At 48.2% G+C, this 21,415-nt stretch overlaps 2 protein-coding genes across 2 annotated transcripts; both read right to left on the reverse strand.

The window, feature by feature from the left end:
- Positions 1-1,166: 1,166 nt before the first annotated feature.
- LOC123407014 (probable beta-1,4-xylosyltransferase IRX14) lies at positions 1,167-5,051 on the reverse strand. The gene is made up of 3 exons (XM_045100044.1): positions 3,972-5,051; positions 3,308-3,856; positions 1,167-1,651 (listed from the first exon to the last, which is right to left on the reverse strand). The coding sequence occupies exons 1-3, from the start codon at positions 4,805-4,807 to the stop codon at positions 1,456-1,458; spliced, it is 1,581 nt and encodes a 526-aa protein (XP_044955979.1). The 5' UTR covers positions 4,808-5,051; the 3' UTR covers positions 1,167-1,455.
- A 10,067-nt stretch (positions 5,052-15,118) lies between these two features.
- Positions 15,119-20,598, reverse strand: LOC123413613 (EH domain-containing protein 1). The gene is made up of 16 exons (XM_045106551.1): positions 20,319-20,598; positions 20,108-20,187; positions 19,929-19,997; positions 19,774-19,831; positions 19,643-19,695; positions 19,503-19,545; positions 19,366-19,427; positions 18,263-18,376; positions 18,004-18,106; positions 17,851-17,900; positions 17,061-17,189; positions 16,736-16,987; positions 16,575-16,654; positions 16,176-16,302; positions 15,934-16,077; positions 15,119-15,581 (listed from the first exon to the last, which is right to left on the reverse strand). Exons 1-16 carry the CDS (start codon positions 20,404-20,406, stop codon positions 15,396-15,398), a joined length of 1,638 nt encoding a protein of 545 aa, XP_044962486.1. The 5' UTR covers positions 20,407-20,598; the 3' UTR covers positions 15,119-15,395.
- Positions 20,599-21,415: the final 817 nt, after the last annotated feature.

Genomic DNA, 21,415 nt, shown 5'->3' on the forward strand with positions numbered 1-21,415 from the left:
TGGAGCACCTAAAAGTTTAGGAACTACTTCATACACTAATCTACAAAAATATTTTACCCTTGAAGCGGGCGCAGAAACGATGAACGACGAACGACTCTTGACGAACATCGAGAATAATTCCACACCACCACCTCCAACTCCACCAAAACAACCAACTTCACCCGCACCACCACCACCACTACAACCTCCACCTCAACCTCCACCACCACCACCAAAAATAGCTTCAAAACAAGCACCACAAACTACCCCATCGCGAGTGAGACGGATAGTTTGGATGCCCTCCTCCTTACACAACAAATGTACGGTTCAAAACGTGGAAATGGAAGATTTTTTGTATGGGGGAGAAGGTAGGAGGAGAAAGAGAGAAAGGAGATAAGGTAGAATGGGAGAAGGGAGAAGGAAGAAAGAGGAAGGAGGAAGAAAGGAGGAAGGAGGAAGAGAGGGGGAAGTGGCTGCCTCGGCTGGCTAGTGGCCACTGGTCGGCCTTCCCCAGGCCGATAGCCTTATCGGCTTCGCCAGGGCCGACAGGCAGAGCCGACAGGGCAATCGACGTGGCCTGGTCACTAGTCGGCCGCCACGTGGCCGAGAGCCACTAATCGGGCCCGACCGGCCTCCTGTCGGCAACGCCAGAGCCGACAGCCTCCTGTCGGCCACCCCAGCGCCGAGGTAGGCCTATTTTTGAAAATATTTAAATCGGTGCATTATTTTCAAAAAGAATAAAAAAATGCAATATTAAAAAAAATTGTCTCTGCACTACAACAATAATTTTAGAATAAAACTCCTTTTCACCCTGCCAAAAAAAAATCCATGCCTCCTGCCACATCACGAACGGTCGCGAAGAGCAACCAATACCAGCAGACCCCTCCGCAACAGGGCTCACATGGAAAAGCACAAGCTCCTCGTGGAGAAAGTCGCAAACGCTTCCTTCTGACCCTTCGTCCTGCGCTCACATCATGGATGGCGTGCTCTGTGCTTTGTGGTTGTGAAAGTCACAAACTCCGTTCCACATTTGGAACACAGGAATCAGCATTGATAAAGTACTGTACAAAAATCATACTCCGTTTTAAAGGCTTACATTCGATAATGGTAAACAAACAAACATTCCAATTTCAGTACAAGCCCTAAAGGAAGGGAAACTATGCCTGAAAACACTGATCACACAATACTTCAGAGTCGACATGCGTATAGGTCATCCAGAATTCTGACACCATTTTCTTGACATCAATTGCGGTGTTATATTACAAGCACAACAAGTAGGGCTACAGACAACGAAACGGTCTCCTAAAGAAGACATATCCCCAGCACGAGGGCGTCGTCGTTGCCACCAGAGCAAAACATCAGGAAACAAAAAAATAAACACAATACCCACTAGATCGACCGGACATGCCTCCTATTGCAGATACCGCGGGTGTAAGATGATGTGAGATTTACATTACATGATCTGTTTATCCTGACTCAGTTCTGGACGTCGCCCTTCCGTTTCGTGGTGGTGCTTCGGGGCCGGGCCGACCTGTTGTTGGTCCTTGGCAGCTGCCTGTCCTCCTGCTCTTGCTTGGCGTCTAACAGCTCCGATGAAATATCCATGGTGGCTTCTGGCCATGGTGTGCGCTTGGCGGGAACGACGACTTCCAAAGGTGGCTCAATCACCCACCTGCATGGGAACAAATTGAGTTATTACAGCCTAAAAATGGATAATTTCAACTTGGCTTATTACAGTCTAAAGAAAAATAAAATTGAGCATGCTTAATACAGAAGAGAAGGAAAAAATCTAAGGAAACAAATATGATAACCAGAGTTGATAGGTTAGCAGAATCTTATATTTAACTGCAGTGACATCCAGAGTTCTTCTGAAGACCTTTTATTTCTCAAGTCTCTCAGAATGAGGGCTCTCTACGGCGCATGATTTTGGAAAACAAGAATCACACGAGGAATGGGTCTTTTTCTTCCGCCTATAACTGATTTGAGGAAATGGTTTTAAACAGTTAAACCATTCAATTTGCCCATGCTAAACTACATGAAAACGTCAGGTTCAAATTTAAACACTTATGCTGACAATGATATATTGAAACTTCTTTGTTCTAACATTGCCATATGGCACTATGCCACTGGAAGAGGTCAATCTCAAATATTTATATAAAAATAGACAGATATTGCAGCTACGAGATACTACTCAATTTTACACTAGCTCTAATGCGTGCCGAAGAACTGGTGGCTAAAAAATGAATTGCACACATGCTACTTTGCAGAACTGTTGATGCAACCTGCGTTGAGCAATTTCACTAAGGTGGAGAGTCAACTATAGTAGTACAACACTTGATGTAACAGGGACATTCCGCGAAGAGAAACAGCCTTTGTTTGGAAATACAGAATTTAAGATAGCACTTTAGCAGATTGTAAATGTATATCAAAGTGTATACCAGAATCAAGTTCCTCTCGGAAACTAGTATGAAAAGGAAAACCAAGCAAAACTATCATAGGCCTATAGCGCTCACGATCCCAAAGGTTACTTTAATAGTATTACAAGCACAACACATAAAAAAATCCTAGACCAGAATGGCACTCCTAGACAAGACAGGCTAGAGGCTGGGCAATATTGGCTATTCTAACTGGGTTTTTAAAGATTTTTCATTTAGAAAATCACATGCAACGAAATCTGACACCACTCAGCCCAACATAACCATACTAAATATGGGCAGTGGTGGAGCCAGGAAACTTTCGGAGCCTGGGAATACAGCAGGATTAACTATCTGGTGTCCACGACACAGTGGTACATATATGACAATTCTTAAAATCAATTCAACAACCAAGCACATCACTTGGACATGATCAGCTGCCGCTTGTGGGCTGGGCCTAGCAGCCCTGAAAAATAAATCCCTCCTACATTCCTGAGATGGCCACCAGCCCACCTCTACCTGGAGAAAAAGAATTCTCCAGAGACTAACCGGGGGGCCCTGATAAGTGTCCATGCCGGAGGTACGTGGTGGCTGTGCCCCTGGAGGTGACAGTTCCGTTGCTAGATCAAACATACATTGAAGCTTAAGTTCCATGGTAACTGTAAAATAGTTGGCTTAGGTCATGTTTTCATGGTGTACCCTTCAAATAGTGAGACTGGGCTTGTCACTACCAAGTCTGGTCAGGCCTAACTAACATAAAGGGTTCTCTATGATCTGTGGTTGCTCGAGGTCTTTAAAGTATTGGACAAAGGGTGAAGTGTCCTATAGAACATCATAATACTTTCTGATAAGAAACAGTAAAGTCAAAATGACCAGCAACACATAACAAAAAAGGGTCTAAAACGAAATCTTACCCTTGTGGAAACTTGCTATCGGCCCGGGCTTCGACACGGAGCCACCAGAGTAGGACCTTCTTCCCACAGTTCCCCAACGGCTCAACATAGGACGCATCATTCAAGAGAGTAAGAGGATTTTCAATCTCCTCCCCATTCTCCCCCACAGCATCAAGGTCCTTCACCCAATCAGGCTTGCCCTCTGCCTCCTTCCACAACATCCTAGAGTTCATTACAAACCCAGCCCATTCCAAACCCCTGGGTAGCACCGGTGCTGCCTCGCCAACCACCGTGGCAGTCTTCCCAGAGAACGGCAGCGTGTTGAATGTGTGCCATCCAGCCAAATGCCCCGAAGAGTTGCAGGCAGGACCCTGGACTGGAAGTGGCATGTTCTTCTTGTCCTCTTCGGTAAGGCGTGGCTGCTCTGCTGTTCCGGTGTGTGCAAGGATACCCACAGACACGGCGGCCATCCACTGGACCTTCTGCACCTCATCAAACAGCTCCATGCTATGCACGTTGCTGTCATCCGCAAACACAACCACACCGTCCATCTTCCTCTCCCGGATCACCCTAAATGACAGGAGCAAACCAATCATCATCAGTAATAAGTCACCTTACACTCTATGTTACAGGCAGGCAGGCTATCTGGCTATGAGTAGGAGGAAGCAGGGACTTGTGCGCATACCGTAAGGCATGGAGGCGCATGCGGTTCTCAGTGGCGTGGCGGTCGGCCCATTCGAGGGGCATTTTTTCCGGGAAGGGGACGTGGACGAAGGTGAGGCTGGAGCGCGCGAGGAGGGCCGCGGTGGCGTTGGTGACGCCGCCGGCCTCGACGACGATCCAGGTGAGCGGGTAGGGCACGTTGCGGAGCGAGTGGAGGAGGCCGGTGAGGTGGAGCGCCTGGAAGGCGCGCGAGTAGGTCGGGGTGACGACGAGCACCTGGCGGGGCTCCCTGACGCCGTACCAGCGGCGCTGCTCCTCCTGCACGCGCTCCATGATCCGGTGCGCGCGCATGACCTCGACGGGGTCGGGGTGCGGCCAGGGGCGGATCCGAATCCCGTGTCGGCCGACGACGACGTGGCTCTGCGTGCTCCCCGCGGCCTCCTCGAGCGCGGCGGCTGTGAGGTTGTCCGGGTTGGCCGGCGGCGGGTTGCCCGCGGCGGCGAAGGAGAGGGTGAAGGTGTTGGTGGTGGTGGTGGTGGTCGTGGTGGTCGTCGTGGTGGTGGTGATGGCGCGGAGCACGGCCGACTTGTTGTTGGAGGTGGCGGCGTAGAGCGCGCTGCTGGAGAAGAGCAGGAAGAAGAGCAGCCTGGAGAAGCGGAAGCCGAGGAAGAGCGAGATGAGGCAGCAGACCGCGTGCAGCAGGAACCAGAAGGTGGAGGAGGAGGCCGTCCGCCCGCCCGACCCCGCGCCCGCTCCCGCGCCGACCCCGTCGGGGGCCCCCGCGCCCTCGACGCCGCCGACGGAGGAGCGCGGCGCCGTGCGCCGCAGCTGGCTCTGCGGCAGCAGCGTCTTCATCATCGCCGCCGCGGCCGGATCTGGCGTGCTCCCTCTGCCGCCGCCTCCGCCGACTCCGCCTCCGCCTCCGCCTCCGCCCCGCGGATCAATCGGCCGCAATCGCTCGTCGGTGGGTGGACGGTCTGCGGCGATAGGTTTTGAGGGGGGAGGGGAACACGGGGGAAGGTAGGTGGTGGGTGGAGAAGTGCGGTGCACGGAACTGCGGGTGCGGGGGGAGGGAGAGGTGGCCTGGCTATCGTTCGTTGGTCAGTGTGGAAAGGGGGGGAGGGGGATGGGATGGGTTTGGTGCCGGACGGAGACGGAGGCGTGAAGGAGCCGAGCCCGAGCGCGTCGGAAGGGGTCGGGCGGGCCGGACCGGGCCGGCGGGTCGTCAGCGTTTCCCCGCGTGTTCCGTTCGGCGGCCGACGTCCCTGTCTTTTCCACTTTGTTTTTTTTTTCTCTCTACCTTTTCTCTCTCTCTCTCTCCCTATTATTTGTACGAATTGGTTCATTTTAGTACTATTTCCTAATTACTTTTACTTTATTTGTGGCACCGCATGGGACATGTGGTCAGCAAACCTAAAATCCAAAAGAAAAAAAATGGCATTATGTAGCGTTTAAAATTATTTGCTCCTTGTTTGCGCCAGGCTGCCGGTGCCAACCGTGTTTGACTTGCGAGCAGGAAGCGTGGTGTCGGTTTAGGCGACTTGCTTACGACTCGTTGCTGGTCTACCATTATTTTCTCAGAACAGAAAACAACAGACTGGCCAGCTATAGGCGATTTTCTACATTTGTTTGGTCCGAGTCCCTCACCTACTGTTTCTTATTGCTCTTTTCTTATTCTTGAGAGGCGGTGGCAAGATCGATTTGTGGAGCAGGGCGGCATGGAGGGCAACGAGTATACCTGGGCAAAACTCGGGCCGGATCAAAAAAAAGCCCGTGGTACAAAACACAGGCCCGAGCCCGACCCGACCCGACCGTCAGGCCTAGCTTTTGGGCTTAAGCCCATTCTGAGCCCAAAAAAGCCTGATCCGACATAGACGTAAAACCGGGTCTTTTAGGCCCGAGCCCGGCCCGGTGAGCCCGACGGGCTTAAAATCTAGGCCCGAGCCCGATCCGTGGGTAAGGTCGGGTCGGTCCACGTTGGGCTTTTTCAGGTGGGGTCGGGTCGGGCTGACCATGACTAGATATAGCAACGAGACAGAACAATTTTTTTATATGTTTGCAAGACAATGATTCTTTTGACTTCGAAATGCTACCTAGTTGTTCCTTGCCCCCTCCACATGATAGAGAGAGGTGTGCTGAGGATGAGGAAACGAGCAATGCTACACACAGACCAATAAGTTTACAAGAGTATTCCTTCTGTTTTAAAATAAGTGATTCAATTTTATACTAATTGTATACTAAATCGATCCACTTATTTTAAGACGAAGGGAGTATAAAGGAGTGTATTATGTGGTTGGTTCTAATTGGATAGAAATAAACCGAAGGGTCCACCCCGCTAAAATTAAGGGGGAGAAACGATTAGCTTGGAAACAGCCTGTAAATTTTTCTCGTAAGGGAAATCCAGACCATTAGATCTTTAGAGCAACTCTATCACACCGACTCAAGTTGTCCGCATGTGTCCGTTTGGACGTAAGCGAATAAGTGTTTTTTTCCTCCGCGATTGACGAGTGTTATTTTTTGTTCGTGATTGACTCATTTCAAATCAAATTTTGAACCAGGTTTGCGTCACCGCGAACAAAGAATGGACGCACACGACATCAACCCTTGTCCTTTGTTGACCCGTCACTCTGTGGCACATCCACCCCTTATTTTCCTCTGTTTTCCAAAAAATCCCGTGCATGTTCTATCTCCCGACCGCTCAACCTGGACAATACCGTCAGCGACCTCAACTTCACCGTCGACAAGCCCCGCACCATCCGCAAAAAGGCGGTGCCCAAGAAGGAATTGGCGGACGCGCAGCGGGTCGTTCAGTCAGCCAAGAGGGGCTGGCGAAGGAAGGTGCATGCCGTCAAGGTGGAAGTCGCGACCGCTACCGGCCTCGCCGCCACCGCCCAAAGGAGACCGCCATCGCGGAGAACAAGGCCCTCGTCATTGCGGCCACACGGGAGGCCCTAGCCTACCTAGGGTTCGACAACAACCCCGACTAGCACGGGCTCGTCGCTGCCGCCATGACCACAGCCAGCACGGACTTGTGACCATCCGTTCGCCACGGACACTGTGGGTACTGGCATGGCCGCTGCCCACTTTTTTTATTACATATTCATTGTAGCGAACGAAAAATGTGTGGGCCAGTTGGACACATGGGTCACACACAACGGGCATTGAGAGCAACTTCAATGGGTGATCCATTTCGTCCACCGTCGTCCGTTTGGGTCGGTGCGGACACAAAAGTCGGCCCAACGCGCCGACCCAAACGGACGCGCGTCCGCTTGGCGTCCGCTTACCGACCCATTCCCGGCTCAATTTTGGGTCGGATTTGCGTCGGCGCGGACACGAGATGGACGCGCGTGCGCGCCTACTCCTTTCCCTCGGCCCGTCGGTCGGTGGCATCCACCACCATTTCCCCCCGAAAACCCTCCCGCCCCACGCCCGCCATGGACGACGACGACGACCTCGACCTCGAAACCACCGTCGGCCTCGCATCCCTCGCCTCGTCCGACAAAGGCAAGCCTCGCGCCTCCCGGAAGGCCGCCACGCCAAAGCCGAAGAAGGTGCTGACGCCCGAACAACGGGCAAAGGAGTCGGCCAAGAGGAAGGACTGGAGGCACACGGCGGGCTCGAGAGATGAAGCCATCACGGCAGCCGCCGCGCAGCAGCAGGTCACCAACGCCCGCGTCGCGGTGGCAACGAGGGAGGCGCTCTGCATGTTGGGGGTTAAACCCTAGCCGGCATGGCCTCGTCAACGCCGCCGTGGCCGCCGTGGTCAGCACCGGCTCATCCGCCTTCCCTCGGACGCTGCTGCCCGACTCGCCCGGCGCGTCGGCTTGCAACCCGGTGCCCGGCTTCCACGTCTACCCGCAGGCCTCCCGCCTCTCGGGGGAGTGCTCGCCCGAGGTGAGCGTGGTCGCGCCTTCCACGCCCGCGCCCCGCGACCATCGACCTCAACACCGTCGCTGGCTCGTCAGCCAGAGGCACGAGGAAACGTGTGCGGCACACGCCAGCCGACCAGCTACCGGGCGCATGCAACCTGTTCGACGGAATGCCGGCCGCCGGCGACGACGACTACATGCAGAACATGATCTTCGAGGGTGGTGCGCAAGCCGCTGGCTTCGATCCCGACGAGACATGAAGCTAGGATGGCTGATGTAGTGCCCCAAGTGTAGAACCTTCCCTATTTGGAACCTGTTGCATGTGGGTCCACCTTGTCAGAGATTATGATGTTAAGATTGGTTCCATGATTTCATGTGTGTTCCTTCTATTTCCTTCTCATGCATGCATGCATAGCATATCATTGCATGCCCTTATCTTGTGGTGTTGCACTATGATTTATTGTGGTGTTAGTACTAAATGTAGGTGGTGATCTTGTGGTTAGCTATCTTGTGATGCATGTGACCTTTTATTTGTGATGGGGTGCTGCTATGATGTCATGTGTTGGAGTACTAAGAGTAGTGGTGGTTGTCATATTTTTTTCAACACCCTCTATTTACTTACAAACCCCTTTTCTCTCTTCTTTCTCAAGTTAAAAATTCCACCTTATTATCTCTGCTTTAAAAAAATGTCTTATGTTTGGGGATTATTGTGGGTGTGTAGTTGTGCTAGCTTGCTGGTTTTTGAGAGTGATTTAAGCAGGTGCAATGATAACAAAACAGAGACATTAATCCTGTTTTGTGAAATATTGTTTGCTCCTAAAAATCTTGTAATTGTTTTATTTAATTAGGTCATATTTTTTCTAAGGCCAGGGGATATTTTCTTTTGATTTTATCCCTACTAGTTGGCTTTGTATATTTCTTTTCTTTCAGGCCTTTCTTTAATTAGAAAACACCCTCAGGACATCTTTCTCTCTACCTGGCGCCAACTTGGGCCACAACCCTCCTCCCGTGGCCCAGCTTCCTCCTCTCTCACTCCAGTATCCCATCCCCGCGCCTCCTTCTCTTTTCTCTAACGCTGTTGCCTGCATGTCTCCTTTCCGTCTCGTCAGCAGAGAGAGCGAGGGCGTGCGCCGTCAGGCACAGCCGTCGAGGCACCCCATAAAGCGTGGGCGTCCGTGCCCCAGCTGCCTAGGGTTCCTCTTCCCCCTCAGCCGCCGCCGCCACCTCTCCCCATCTCCATCTTTCATCCCTTCCTTCCCTCGCGGTAAGTCTTCTGTAGGGATAGCAGAGAGAGCAGAGATGGGCCTCGCCGTGTCTACCCCTGCGTGCACCGTCGAGCGGCAAGGCCGCCATGTCCGGGGGCTCGGGGTGGTTCCCCGCGACCCATTCCCGGCGCTAGAAGCCCCGGGGAACGACCCCACTGTCGAGCTCGTCCTCGTCAACGGCGCGAACCTGGTGTTCTGCTTCCTCTACTTCGGTCTACGGCAGGATCTACCCCGGCACGCCTTCTTCCCCTCCGGTCCGGCTTCCTCCCCGTCAGATCGGGACCCCCCCCCCTTCCTTCCCAAGGTGAGTCTGCACCTCCCCCTTCCTTCCTCCTCCGTAGCTCAGCTCGGATCCGACCTGGGGCGCGTGCATACTCTCTGTTCGAGCAGCAGCTATAGTAGGTTGCTGTGGTAGTGGTATGATCTGCATAAGGCAGTGCATGTGGGTGTGTTACGCAGAGGGGGCTTCCTCCCCCCTCGTGCCAGCAGCGTCGCGGCCAGGGAGCTTCCCCTTCAACGTTGGCGTGAGCAGTTTGGTCTGCGTGCGTTGCCTGCTGTGTCTCCGGCGAGTAGGGTAGATCAGAGTGGCAGATCAGCACGGGAGAGTCCCTTCATCTTTTTTTCTTGCGCGTATTAGTTCAGATGCCGTGCCGTAGTCCAGTGGTAGTGGTGTTGTGTGCCTGATGAGTAGGGCGTGGGTTCGATCCTCCCCTCGACGCTGTTTTAATTTTCTGTTTTTTTTTCCTGTACAGTAGCTTATCCCAGCATAATTGTTTAACCTGCTAGTCTTCCCTTCTGTGTCGAGCTGTTGCAGGCTAGCAGGGTGGTTGTGTTGCAATACAGAGGCAGAGGGTGCAGGGTTCGATTCCCCCTCACCCCCTTTTATTTTATTTTTTGTTGTTGTTTCCCTGATTGTTTTCTCTTGTATTGCTAGATGTGATGCCATGTTATTGCTACATCATGTGGCAGTTATTATTTTCCCTCCTCTCTGTTGCAACTTGTGTAGCCTAGTATACTTTGGTGATGGTCACATTTGTAGTGTGTGTGGGTGCCTCCCCCTCACCACATGTATTTAGTGTGTATGTGATGCACTAGGTTGCTAGCTATGATTAGCATGTGTAGGTGGAGTTTGCTAGATAAGCATGGGTAGATTCTTATGGGAGTTGCACCTTGTGGGTGACATGACTCCAAGGGTGTTCCTTATGGTGCATGTGAGAGTGTGCACCATCACATGCCCATATGTGAGGGTGTCATACTCTCTTGTTAGCATAGGAGTTATATTATTTATTGTGCTTGATGCTAGTGATAGTGTGGTAGATGTGTTGGTGTTGTTGATGTGCATGACACAAATATGGGGTTCAAACCCCCATGTCACTTTGTCATTGTGCACATAAACTCAACCTATGTAGTTGTTATCTTAGAAGGGTACTTTATGGGGTGCATATGCAATTTTGTTGAAAGTTTGAACCTTGATTCCATGGAATAGGTGGAGCCCAAGGGCATGAGTTTTTGCATGATAGTAGTAGGGGTTTTGCTTTACACTATAGTGGTGTCAATTATCACTTGGTGTAATGTGTGTGCAAACTATGCCTAGACAAAGTGGGCATGTGGCTGGAAAAATTCCAGATTAGTGAACTCTGAAATTTCACTAAGTCTGGGATTCTGGAAACATTTTCTTCCCCTATAGATGAGGATGTGCTGGTCATTCTGTTGAGAACTAGCCCTAGTTCAGTGCTAAGATTTCAAACCTGATATGTTTTTGAAGCTTCCTGTCAATTTTCAAATCATTTGGAGTCCAGTAGGATGTGTTTTGATTGCTGTCAAAAAGCTTCAGAACAGAAACAGAAACTCAGGTGCAGGAATTTTCACTAAGTCCCTGAGATCTGATGGTTTTGGGAAAGTTTGTGGCCTTGTATCTTCTAGAGTTTAATTCCTTTTGCTGTGATTCTTGCTGGTGCTTGTAGTGTTCTTGGTTAGCAACAGCCACATATATCATTTGTCATGTTTGAAGACCTGTAGCTATGTTTCATGCAGCTCCCAAATAGCTAAGATGCAGATTATGGCAGATTATGTAGTTTTGTCATTTTGATCAATGTGTGTGCTTAATTGATGTTGTGGTGTTCTTCCTTGTTCAAATTCATTTATGTTGGGTTGCTACAGGTCTTGGCAACCTGGAAATACCAGATTTGTGCCAGATGTGAGTGTGGTGTTGAAACTTCCACGTAGAGCTTCATATCTTGTTTCGTTGATTCCCGTTGATCCGTAGCTCCGTTTGCAAAGTTCTTTATATGGTTTTGCACCGTTTTCACGAGCCGCATCTGTTCATGTCATTCCCATGCATGTCAAAATAGCTTAGTACACAGTTCTGTCCAGAAACTTGCAGTAGTTTATTTTGCTTGTGCTAGTGATAGAAATAGTGGTGCATGCTCAACTTTCATCTCATGCATCATGTGATTGTTTCATCTTGTGGTGCTGCTGTTCATTGACTGTTATTCTTATGTTGGGTAGCACCGGGAGCGGAGAACGAATACGTGGAGTCAGGAGAGTACGTGCAGGACGATCTAGAACCATTCCAAGCTGAGTATATCACAGGCAAGATGATATGACCTTGATTCCATCTCTAGACTTGTTATGTTAGTTTTGTTTCCATGTCATATTCCTCGCTGCCTACCACTGAAATTAAATTGCCTCTTCATATGCCATGAGCCCATACACCGTACTCCTTCCTAGCAAACTTGCATGGCTAAGTAGGCTTGCTCAGTTACTAATGTTAGCATTGCTAGTTGCAGGTGTTTTTGACTCATGTGATAACATGAGCTTGATGTTATTATATTAAATTCTATTATTTAATTAATGCACCTATACATTTGGTAAATGACGGGAGGCCTAGCCTTTTGCCGGGTGCTTTGTTCCGTTATTGCCGCCTTAGTTACCGGTTACCGGTGTTTGATTTCATAATGATCGCTCCTAACACGTTCGGGGTTGTTATGGGGACCCCCTTGATAAATCGCGTAGTGCTAAGGCTTGTCAGGCAGGACCCAACATTGGTGTTAATTTGCTAATCACTTAATAATAAATTGCATAGGGAATAGCTACCCCGAGGATTCTAATCAACAACCCGGGCCAGTGCTCCTCATGAGTGTTGGTCCAAATTAGAGCACTGTGCGGGGCCAACTCAGGGCAACTTGAGAGATTTCTATCAGGCCACTGTACGCGTCGCTCATCCGTCGTGTCCTGAGACTGAGATACGCGGTTCTTATCAGGGTCGTCGACACGCCGGGAGGTCCTGCTAGCCTTGCCTTACCTAAGCGGTATATCTTGCGTATAGGAATTCCAGTGAAACTTTGGTTTCCCCCAGGGTTGAGGTTTTCCTCTAAGGAATCCGACGAGATCACGAGATTCGTGATAGAGGATGCATTTGCGGCATGTGTTCGTTTGTGATGGACTAGTTGGAGCACCCCTGCAGGGTTTAATCTTTCGGAAAGCCGTGCCCGCGGTTATGTGGCAACTTGAAATGTTTTGTTAACATCCGGTATTAGAGAACTTAAACATAAATTAATAAAACTGCCAACTGTGTGCGTAACCGTGACTGTCCCTTCGAAGATCTCTCTTCGATCGGGAACACGGTGGGGTTATGAATGTCGTAGGTAGGTGTTTAGGATCACTTACTGATCAAGTAATCCCGACCGTTAGCGTAGACCACCTTCACTTCTCTTTTGCGTAAGTTAGCCACTTATCCAAACATAGGATGCAGCAGCCTGATACACTTCTCCCTTCCCTACCCAATAACATGACTAGATCTGGCACCAAGGTCTTAGATTGCTGAGTCCCCGTGGCTCACGGATTCCTCCGAAACTCCCAGCAGGTACAGGCACCCCAGAGACAGATGATCCCGACGGCACCCAGCTGACGTGGCAGTACGACGAGGAGACAGACCGCCTCTACGTGAACTACCTAGAGGACTGAGCCGTGGTCGTGATCGTGGGCCTGCAGCAGGGTAGCATAGCATTTTCCATGTTTTGTAGTCCGTACCGGAACTACCTTGTTTGTATCTGTGTTGTACTCTGAGTTATTAAAAATAAGACAGTTGAATCCCGAATTGTCTACTTGTATTATTATTTGTGCTATGTTACTTGCTTGTGAAACGCTTAGATGCGCTTCTTTCCTATTCGGGGGCCTCGACCCCCAGATCGGAAAGGACCGCATCTTGGTCGTTACAGCTGAGGCTACAATGAAGATCAGGCCGCCTTCACGCGTGATCAGGTCGGCCTGGACCTAGACGGCTTCCCTTTCGACCATGAGTTCCCGGAGGACTACGGGCTAGAGGAAGAGGACGAGTGCGACATCGAAGTGGAGCCTTTGTTTGAGGACGAGCTCGCCAACTAAGCCGACGGGACGGCACCGAAGCGCAAGAGCAAGCGGACCAAGGCATACACGGCGGCCGAGGACAAGCTTCTTTGCGAGTGTTGCAGAGACATTGGGCAAGACCCCAAGACGGGCAACGAACAAAAGCATTCAACCTTTTGGATTGGTGTTCACCGTGAGTTTCATGAGCGCAAGAAGTTTCCGCCGTACCAAATAGCAAGCGCGCGCGGGTGGGTGTCCATTTCGAAGCGTTGGAGGGTGATCCAACAAAAGTGCAACAAGTTTTGTGCCACTCTTGAGAGCGTCAAGGCCCGCCCCGTGAACGGCATCAGCGTGCAAGACATGATATGCTAGCAAGCCGCCCTCTTTTTGTGTCATCAAGTTTATGCTTTTGGGTGTTCTTTTGCATATCATTTTGCCAATATGCTTGCATGAAATATATTTGTAGGCATTTCAAGCTTTGGAGGCATTCAAGGTCCAACACAATGGCAAGTGCTTTAACCTCTCCCATTGCTTTAGGGTGATCAAAGACGAGGAGAAGTTCAAGGCACAATATGCCGGCCTCAAGTCGCGTGGTGGGAAGCAAGCCGTGGAGGAGGTTGGGGACGGCGAGAAGGCTCGGCCGTGGGGGAAGATCAACTCCAAGAAGGAGGACAAGCGGGATGCGACATCAATCGCCTTGATCGTAACCGTGGAGGGCATGATTACCAAGAAGGACTCAAGGGAGGAGAAGCGCCGACAAGAAAGAGAAGAGCAAATGAACGCCTTCTTGAAGATCCAAAGGAGGAGGCTTGACATGGAGGCGGAGAAACAAGCATGGATGTTTGAGATGGAGGCGGAGAAGCAAGCCAAGATGCTAGAGATCGAGGCCGTCAACGCCGAGACCAAGGCAAAGAAATGGCTCTCGCGAGTATGATGACCGGGGTGGAGATCATGAAGGTGGATCTCAACACCATGTCGCCAAGGAAGAGGCCGTGGTTCGAAAAGATGCAGGCCGACATGCTCAAGTTCGAGGAGGAGTGATCTATGACGGTGAGCGTCATTTTTTTTGGATGCCGGCAGGTGTGCTGGCATGACCACGGAGGCCGCGATGGCGTGGTCGAACTCAAGTCCCATTCTTTTTTTATGCTGGCATGTGTGTCGGCCGGCTGACGAGTGCGTCAACATAAACTGTGATGCTATTTTTTGAAGCCGGCATTATATGCCGGCAATGCCGACGTTGGCATGTTTTGTCCGTTTGGATCGGCCCGTTGAAGTTGCTCTAAGCGCCCAGCCGATCCAAACGAACCAACGGCGCCGCTCGTCCGTTCGCATTAACGCATTGGAGTTGCTCTTACCCTGTGGTCTAAAAATGCCCGTTGGCAAAATGAAAAACAGTGTGCCAGGTAGACACCCCCCAAAAGGTAAATAAAACATGAATATGCATTTACCCTTCATTTCTGCATCGCTCGTTACAGATACCAGTAAACTTCATAAGAGAAAAACAGGCATGTCCCCAAACTGTACCCATGAAAAGGTGATCTCTAATCCACCAAGACTAAATTAATACCACTTCCACATGGAGCAAAACAGGAGGGCTGCTGCCCAGAAAGGACCTCTCGCACACGGCACACACGGTGGTCCAGAGCCCTTCATGGGTAGCCAGTTGACTGGATCGCACCAGCAAAACATTCAAGCTGTTCCTCGGAACGAATAGATATAATCATCTCAAGGATCAACGCGACCACCACACCATCCATGATCCATCCCATATTCCGATTCTCTTCATGCCATTACAATGAGGGCGTTCTCCAGCCGGCAATTGAGCCATTGCTTCTGGCTCTTATTCATACAGTTACACAACAATGGGTACAAACACCCTACTAGATTGGCAGCCGCGACTCTATGGGCAGCCACCGACATCCGCGCCTGACATACCGAAGCCGGTCTTCCAATCATGATGTCTGCTCACTCGTAAGGGTTCCTGAAGTTCTTGAGCAGCTCCGGGATGTCGTAGCCGAGCATGTCGTCCACCGCCTGGATCATCTTGGGCTTCACCTTCTCGAACTTGTCGATGCTGTACCCGCCCAATGCTTCTCTGAAGTGCTCCACGTAAGGGAAATCTCCTGCGGGGAGATGATGTTCCCTTTGTACCTGTTCCAACAGACAGCAGTTCTTAGTCGAGCATTAAACACAAACAAAGTGTGTAAAAGCAGAAGTTCAGACATCCAGCAAACCACAATCAGCTCATACTGCCACCACTATACAGTTTGTAAAACCAGCAAAATACAGGTTAGAACTGTAGCTATTAGGCCATGGTGGGTTGACAAGTAATAACATGGTGTATGACGCCATAATAATAAAATCAAGCACCTGGACAAATAACTTCTAATATGAACTGATAAACACAGGGCTCCATCCTAACAGAAGCAAGTTCAGCATGTCTCGTCAGTGTACAACAGTTGTAGACTGCCTACAAAGTCAGAGAGACGAACAAAATACATACCTTTGCAAACTCGTCCTCCAAATTGTCTATGAGTTTCTGTTGGGCTTTAGCTTTCCCCATCATCGAAGGCATTTGATTCTTTAGATGCCCAATTATATAAGCATGTATCTTGGCAGCTCTAGCACGTTTGACGAATTCATTGATCTGTACATATATTACCATGTGTTAATTGTGTGTCGGGGGGGGGGGGGGGGGGGGGGGGGACCAGGACTTAAAAGAACACAAACGGTGGAAAAACTTACCCTGCGATCACAAGCTTTCTTTGGTATATCTTTTAGATCAGAAAGGAGATCATCCTGCTCTTTCTCAAATAGTTCCTTTCCAATCGGGCCAACAGCTGATTCCTTTACTGGTTTATCATTGAATGATCTGCATGCCGATTTCTAAAGTGAGTTCATTGTTTCAATATGCTGGGTTGACCCAATCATTACCATCTACATGCACAAGATTCAGATTTTGTTGCTTAAGCAATTCAAAGTATGTTAAGTACTCCAGTGAGGTGAAAGAAGTACATATATGACACTTCTAGTAATATTCAATCTAGAGTCTGACAAGATTATAAGGTGGAAGTAATATGTAGCAAAATACAATAGCTAGAACTATATGAGTGGAACAAAGTAGATGAGGGCATGGGTGGTTACCCAATATAAACGCGTGACACCTCAGGGGTGTTCAGTACTTTACCAAGAGACCACATAAGTGCACCATACACTCTCATAAGCTGCAGGGAGAAGACTGTTATGTACAGAAAATAAGCGATAAACGTCATGAATCATGCAGAAAGAACAAGGAATAACTCTACCTGTTGAGTGTCAATTTGGTCTGCCTTGTTTAGAACAACACGTATTTTGTCATCATGTCCACGTAAAGATCCGATGACACGTTTAAACTCATCACTGATATCAAGCTTATGAGGATCAAACAGAAGCAGGATAAGGTCACACTTGGCAGCAAACCATGATGTAACACCAGTGAATTCGTAGCTACGTTGTGTCCGTTGCTTTTCACCAGAAAGAACACCAGGTGTGTCGACAAACGTGATATGCTCTAGTAGCTTCAAGGTACAAGTTAGGTATCAGTGTCTAGATAACCATGTGCCTTCTACATGCATAAAAATAAAAGCTTACTGGGTGTGGCATCTGAGAGCATTCAAACTTGGATAAAAACGAAGTCCCAAATGTTGTGAGACCACTGAAAGGCATGTCTGCTTGAACAGCTAAAGTATTCCCAGGAATAGTCCTTTCATCAGGTCCTGACTGGTAAGAGGAAGAAAATTAACAGCGCTACTGAAGAAACTAACAGGGAGAAACATAAGTAAAGCACTGTACATTAATATACTGTTTGGGATGTGGAAATGTGGCCAACTCTGTTTACATTGCACCAGCATAAGTTGTAACAAAAAAAAATGGATTGATAGTGTCAATAGCAATTTAACCTCAATTACAATCTCTGTAAGCAGGAATAAGTACACAATCTAGAAGAGAACAGCCTAAACTTAATCTTGACTACTGGTGCGCCTATTTAGTTATTTACACTTCCTGTACACTAGCTAACAAATCCTTGAGAAACCAACAGCCATTATCGATGACATGCTCTAAACAATAATTCTAGCTTGATGATCCAGAGGAAAGTTTCACAAAAGCAAACGTAGAATGCTAATCAATGCAGCACTGTGCCAAAAGGAGCATGACAAGCCACCAGCAGTCCAACACACAATCAATGGTAGGGTAAGAATCTAACAGAAATCAGCCACTAATGCATGAAGAGTTGTAGCGTTCTAGAAAACCATGTATTGGACATAAACTCTTCCAGTTATATTTTTCAATAAACTTCCTTTCACAAATCATATCGGGGGTAATATTTTTGGTCCACCAAGTATTCCGACAAATAGAAGACTTAGGAATGCCTGAAGTTTACCATGACAACAACAAATCTGTCGGTTGTCGGTTCTGGTCCAATATGAGCACCTGCAAAATTGCAAAGCAGAAAAATTAATTGTCAGTTTGTCTCATAGTATGTAATTGAATTAAATCCAGAAACTACAGGAAATACATGTGCTGAGTACACAACCTGGATAGCTTGTTTTTAGCAGATGCTTGATGAAAGTAGTTTTCCCTGTAGAATATTGACCTAAGAGCATAACCATTGGCTTTGCATCAAAATCACTGTTTGTCTGCAAAATGGAGGATATCATTTTCTACTTAAGTAGCTTATTTGAAGGTAATGCCACAAGGAGACAACAATAGGAAGAAACATAAACACACAAAAAGCGAATGAAGCAGTCATTTTCCTCATATAGAAAGCACATACAGAGAATGCAAGTACTTACCAGTAACGGGGACACAAAATCATTGAATTTGTATGTAACTTCCAAAGGCTTCAATTTTTCAATGTATAGTCTTTTTAAACCATCAATGACAGAAGTAACAGCAGTCAGGGGTATCTGTATTGAAAACAACATAAACAAGGTAAGCATAAATGATACATATGTCACAGAGGAAATCAGTATCATTTGATAGAAAATCAGTATCAAGGCCTTACTATTTAACTTAATAACATGTAAGTCTGCAATGTCTAATAACTACTCCCTTCGTACCTAAATAATTGTAGTTGGGGAGAACTAGACTAGTTCTCCCCAACTACAATTATTTAGGTACAGAGGGAGTAGAAAATAAAATACGAAATGCCTTGGTTCACAAAGCACAATCAATCAAAGATTCTCTATTGTGTCTCAGCACATTCTGTAGGATAACTCGGGTACGCTTCAGCAAAATTAAGTGCAACCTTTTGTGTTCAAGTTCATTATCTGAAGATTTGATTGGAATCAATAGTAAATTGCCATAGAGTGAACCATGATTCATCATAACAACAGTGTAAACATAGATTAAGTTCCACTGGGTTGGGTATAGCAGATCTGCATACACAAATGACTTGAGTTTGATTTCTTGTCCCCTTTATTGAGCAATCATTGAAATATGAAGAAATTTAGTATTTTGTCAAACCTTCCTTTTATTTCAGTTAAATCTTAAAAATATCTATTATTTGTCCTAATCAACTGAATTTCAACATCAAGTGTTGTTGCTCTGTAAATCGTATTGTATAATTATACAATTTCCATGGAAAGAAGCTCTGCTTAAAAAAGTATATCTTATACATAACTACATTCAAACTCCATAATGAACATGACCCTTGTATTGTTGCTTTGAAGTACATGTCAAAGCATTAGCTCACCTCATGACTAATGTACGGAGAACTTCTACCTCAGAGTAAACTCCCCAAGTTTTTTTTTTCATCCAAAGCAGCAACGTTATATGCTATCCAACGACAAACATGTTGGAAATGAAACTTTCAACATTTTGCAAGAGCTTGAACTGACACATGTAAATACTTCAACTGAACAAACAAGATAAAACGGAAGAACATGAGCACTACCTTCTTCGATGATTTAGAGTTAAACCAATGGTTAGTAGAAGGTCCTTGTGCTTGAGGAAATCCTACACACACAAAAAAAAAATGTTTGTTATATTTCTCCTGCGGAAATGGATTCATGCTTAAGGTTCACTCCTTACCATCCATATCATGATCGACCCTCTTTGCCAGATGCTTGGATTTCTGAAAAGCAGTTATCATCACTCTCACAGGTCAGTGGAATGAAACAAAAAAGACCGGTAAATACTAACAAGGCAGCATCAAAGCATATCAGACTTACCGCAAGCAGAGCATCCAAACCCTCCATCACTGGGGGATTGAAGCTGATTAGATCTGCCAGAAATCAAAGTGAACTAGTTAGCACTGGGCGGATGAATAATCAGGAGAGGTAATATGGTGACTAGCAACAACCTTCACGCTGAAGGCTGTCTTGGGATATCTCATTCCCCGATTGCGCCAGAGAGACGAGCTGCCAAATACAGCAAACTCGTCACGAATCAACAACGGCCGAAACCATCTAGAATCAGCACAGTGGTACAATGAACAATGGAAATGCCGAGGCAAACCTGCATCGCCGTGATGAATTCGCTGAAGCCGAGGTACCCCAGCCGCTTGGAGTCGGCGATGGCCCAGACCTTGAGAAGAATCGCGACGCAGTTCCACGTCAGAGAGCAAATCAACAGCTCTATCTAAGTGTCTACAGTAGCGCGAGACGAAGGGCGAGAGCATCGAGCGGGTTACCTACCTGCTTGAGGTCCGCGCGGGGGAGGCTGGACATGGCGAAGAACCTGATGGCGTCGGGGCCGGTGATGCGGCCGTCGCCATCTGCGCGGGCGGAGCAGGGCAGTGAGTGGGGCCGATCGAACCGAATCGAATCGCGAGCGGCAAGCGACCAAAAAGGGGATCGATTACTGGGGGTCAGAGGGGGAATGGGGGACGGGAGGCGGGGATCGGACCTGAGTCGGCGAGGGCGAACCAGTCGCGGTAGATCTTCTGGTGCTCCTTGGAGCAGCTGCTCGCCGGGTGCTGCCCCCCGATCTCCATGGCTCCCCTCCCCTCCCGCCTCGGTCGCCGCCCCGCGGGCCTCTGCAGCTTGGGGAAAGGGAAAGGGAATGGGAAAGCAAAGGTAAAACCCTGCTGCGCTGCGAGGGTCACGCCGGGGACGTGGCGGCTGCTGTGGGCTGTGGCTACTGGCTGTGCCTGTGAAGGTGCTACAACAGCGAGTTCAAAAATGGCTTTTACTCCTCTGGGGTTTGATGATTGACTGGAGTTGAGTTGAGTTCGGCCCCAACCCACGCGGCGACGACGCGGTGGCGTGGCTTGCTGCTGGCGCGCTGCCCGACTCCGTTGACGATATCGCGATAACCAACTCCCCAAGTTGGATGGGATCCCACCTGCATTTTCCACATCAAATGCATCTTATCGTATACTCCCCCGTCTTAAAATAAACGACTCAATGTTATACTAACGTCAATACAAAGTTAGTATAAAATTAAGTATAACTTATTTGAGGACGAAGGGAGTACACTCCTATATAAAAATATAGTAAATAATAATAATATACAATTGACTTGCAACGAGATATAAATATTTCTACTAGGTTAATATGTTATTTATACGTGTAGTACATATTAATGTGATTGTGTTTATCAAATTATGTCCATGCTTTATGTAACTACTATAAAATAAATTTTACAGCCTCCAATTTATAATAAGTATCGCAGTTCTAAACTACATTGCTATTTACATCTAAATGTGAAAAAGTTATCTCACATCTAACTCTATCATCATAGGATAAAAGGCCTTTAAGATTTGTTCTCTATTCTCGGCTGAGTACATTTTTTTTAGTTGTTCTTTTTGTGTAGAACGGATGGACGAACTCCTGTATAGAGAGGAAATGATGTGGATACAAAGATCACGTATTGCTTTGGTTGCGAGAAGGTGACCATAACACCCGATTTTTTCATTGGAAAGCGGTATGGCGTGCTCGTAAGAACCACATTAAGTCACTCATTGATGGCACATGGGTCATGCATAAGGACCATGAGCCCAT

The sequence above is a fragment of the Hordeum vulgare genome, chromosome 7H (assembly GCF_904849725.1).
Source record: "Hordeum vulgare subsp. vulgare chromosome 7H, MorexV3_pseudomolecules_assembly, whole genome shotgun sequence".
NCBI classification, from domain to species: domain Eukaryota; kingdom Viridiplantae; phylum Streptophyta; class Magnoliopsida; order Poales; family Poaceae; genus Hordeum; species Hordeum vulgare.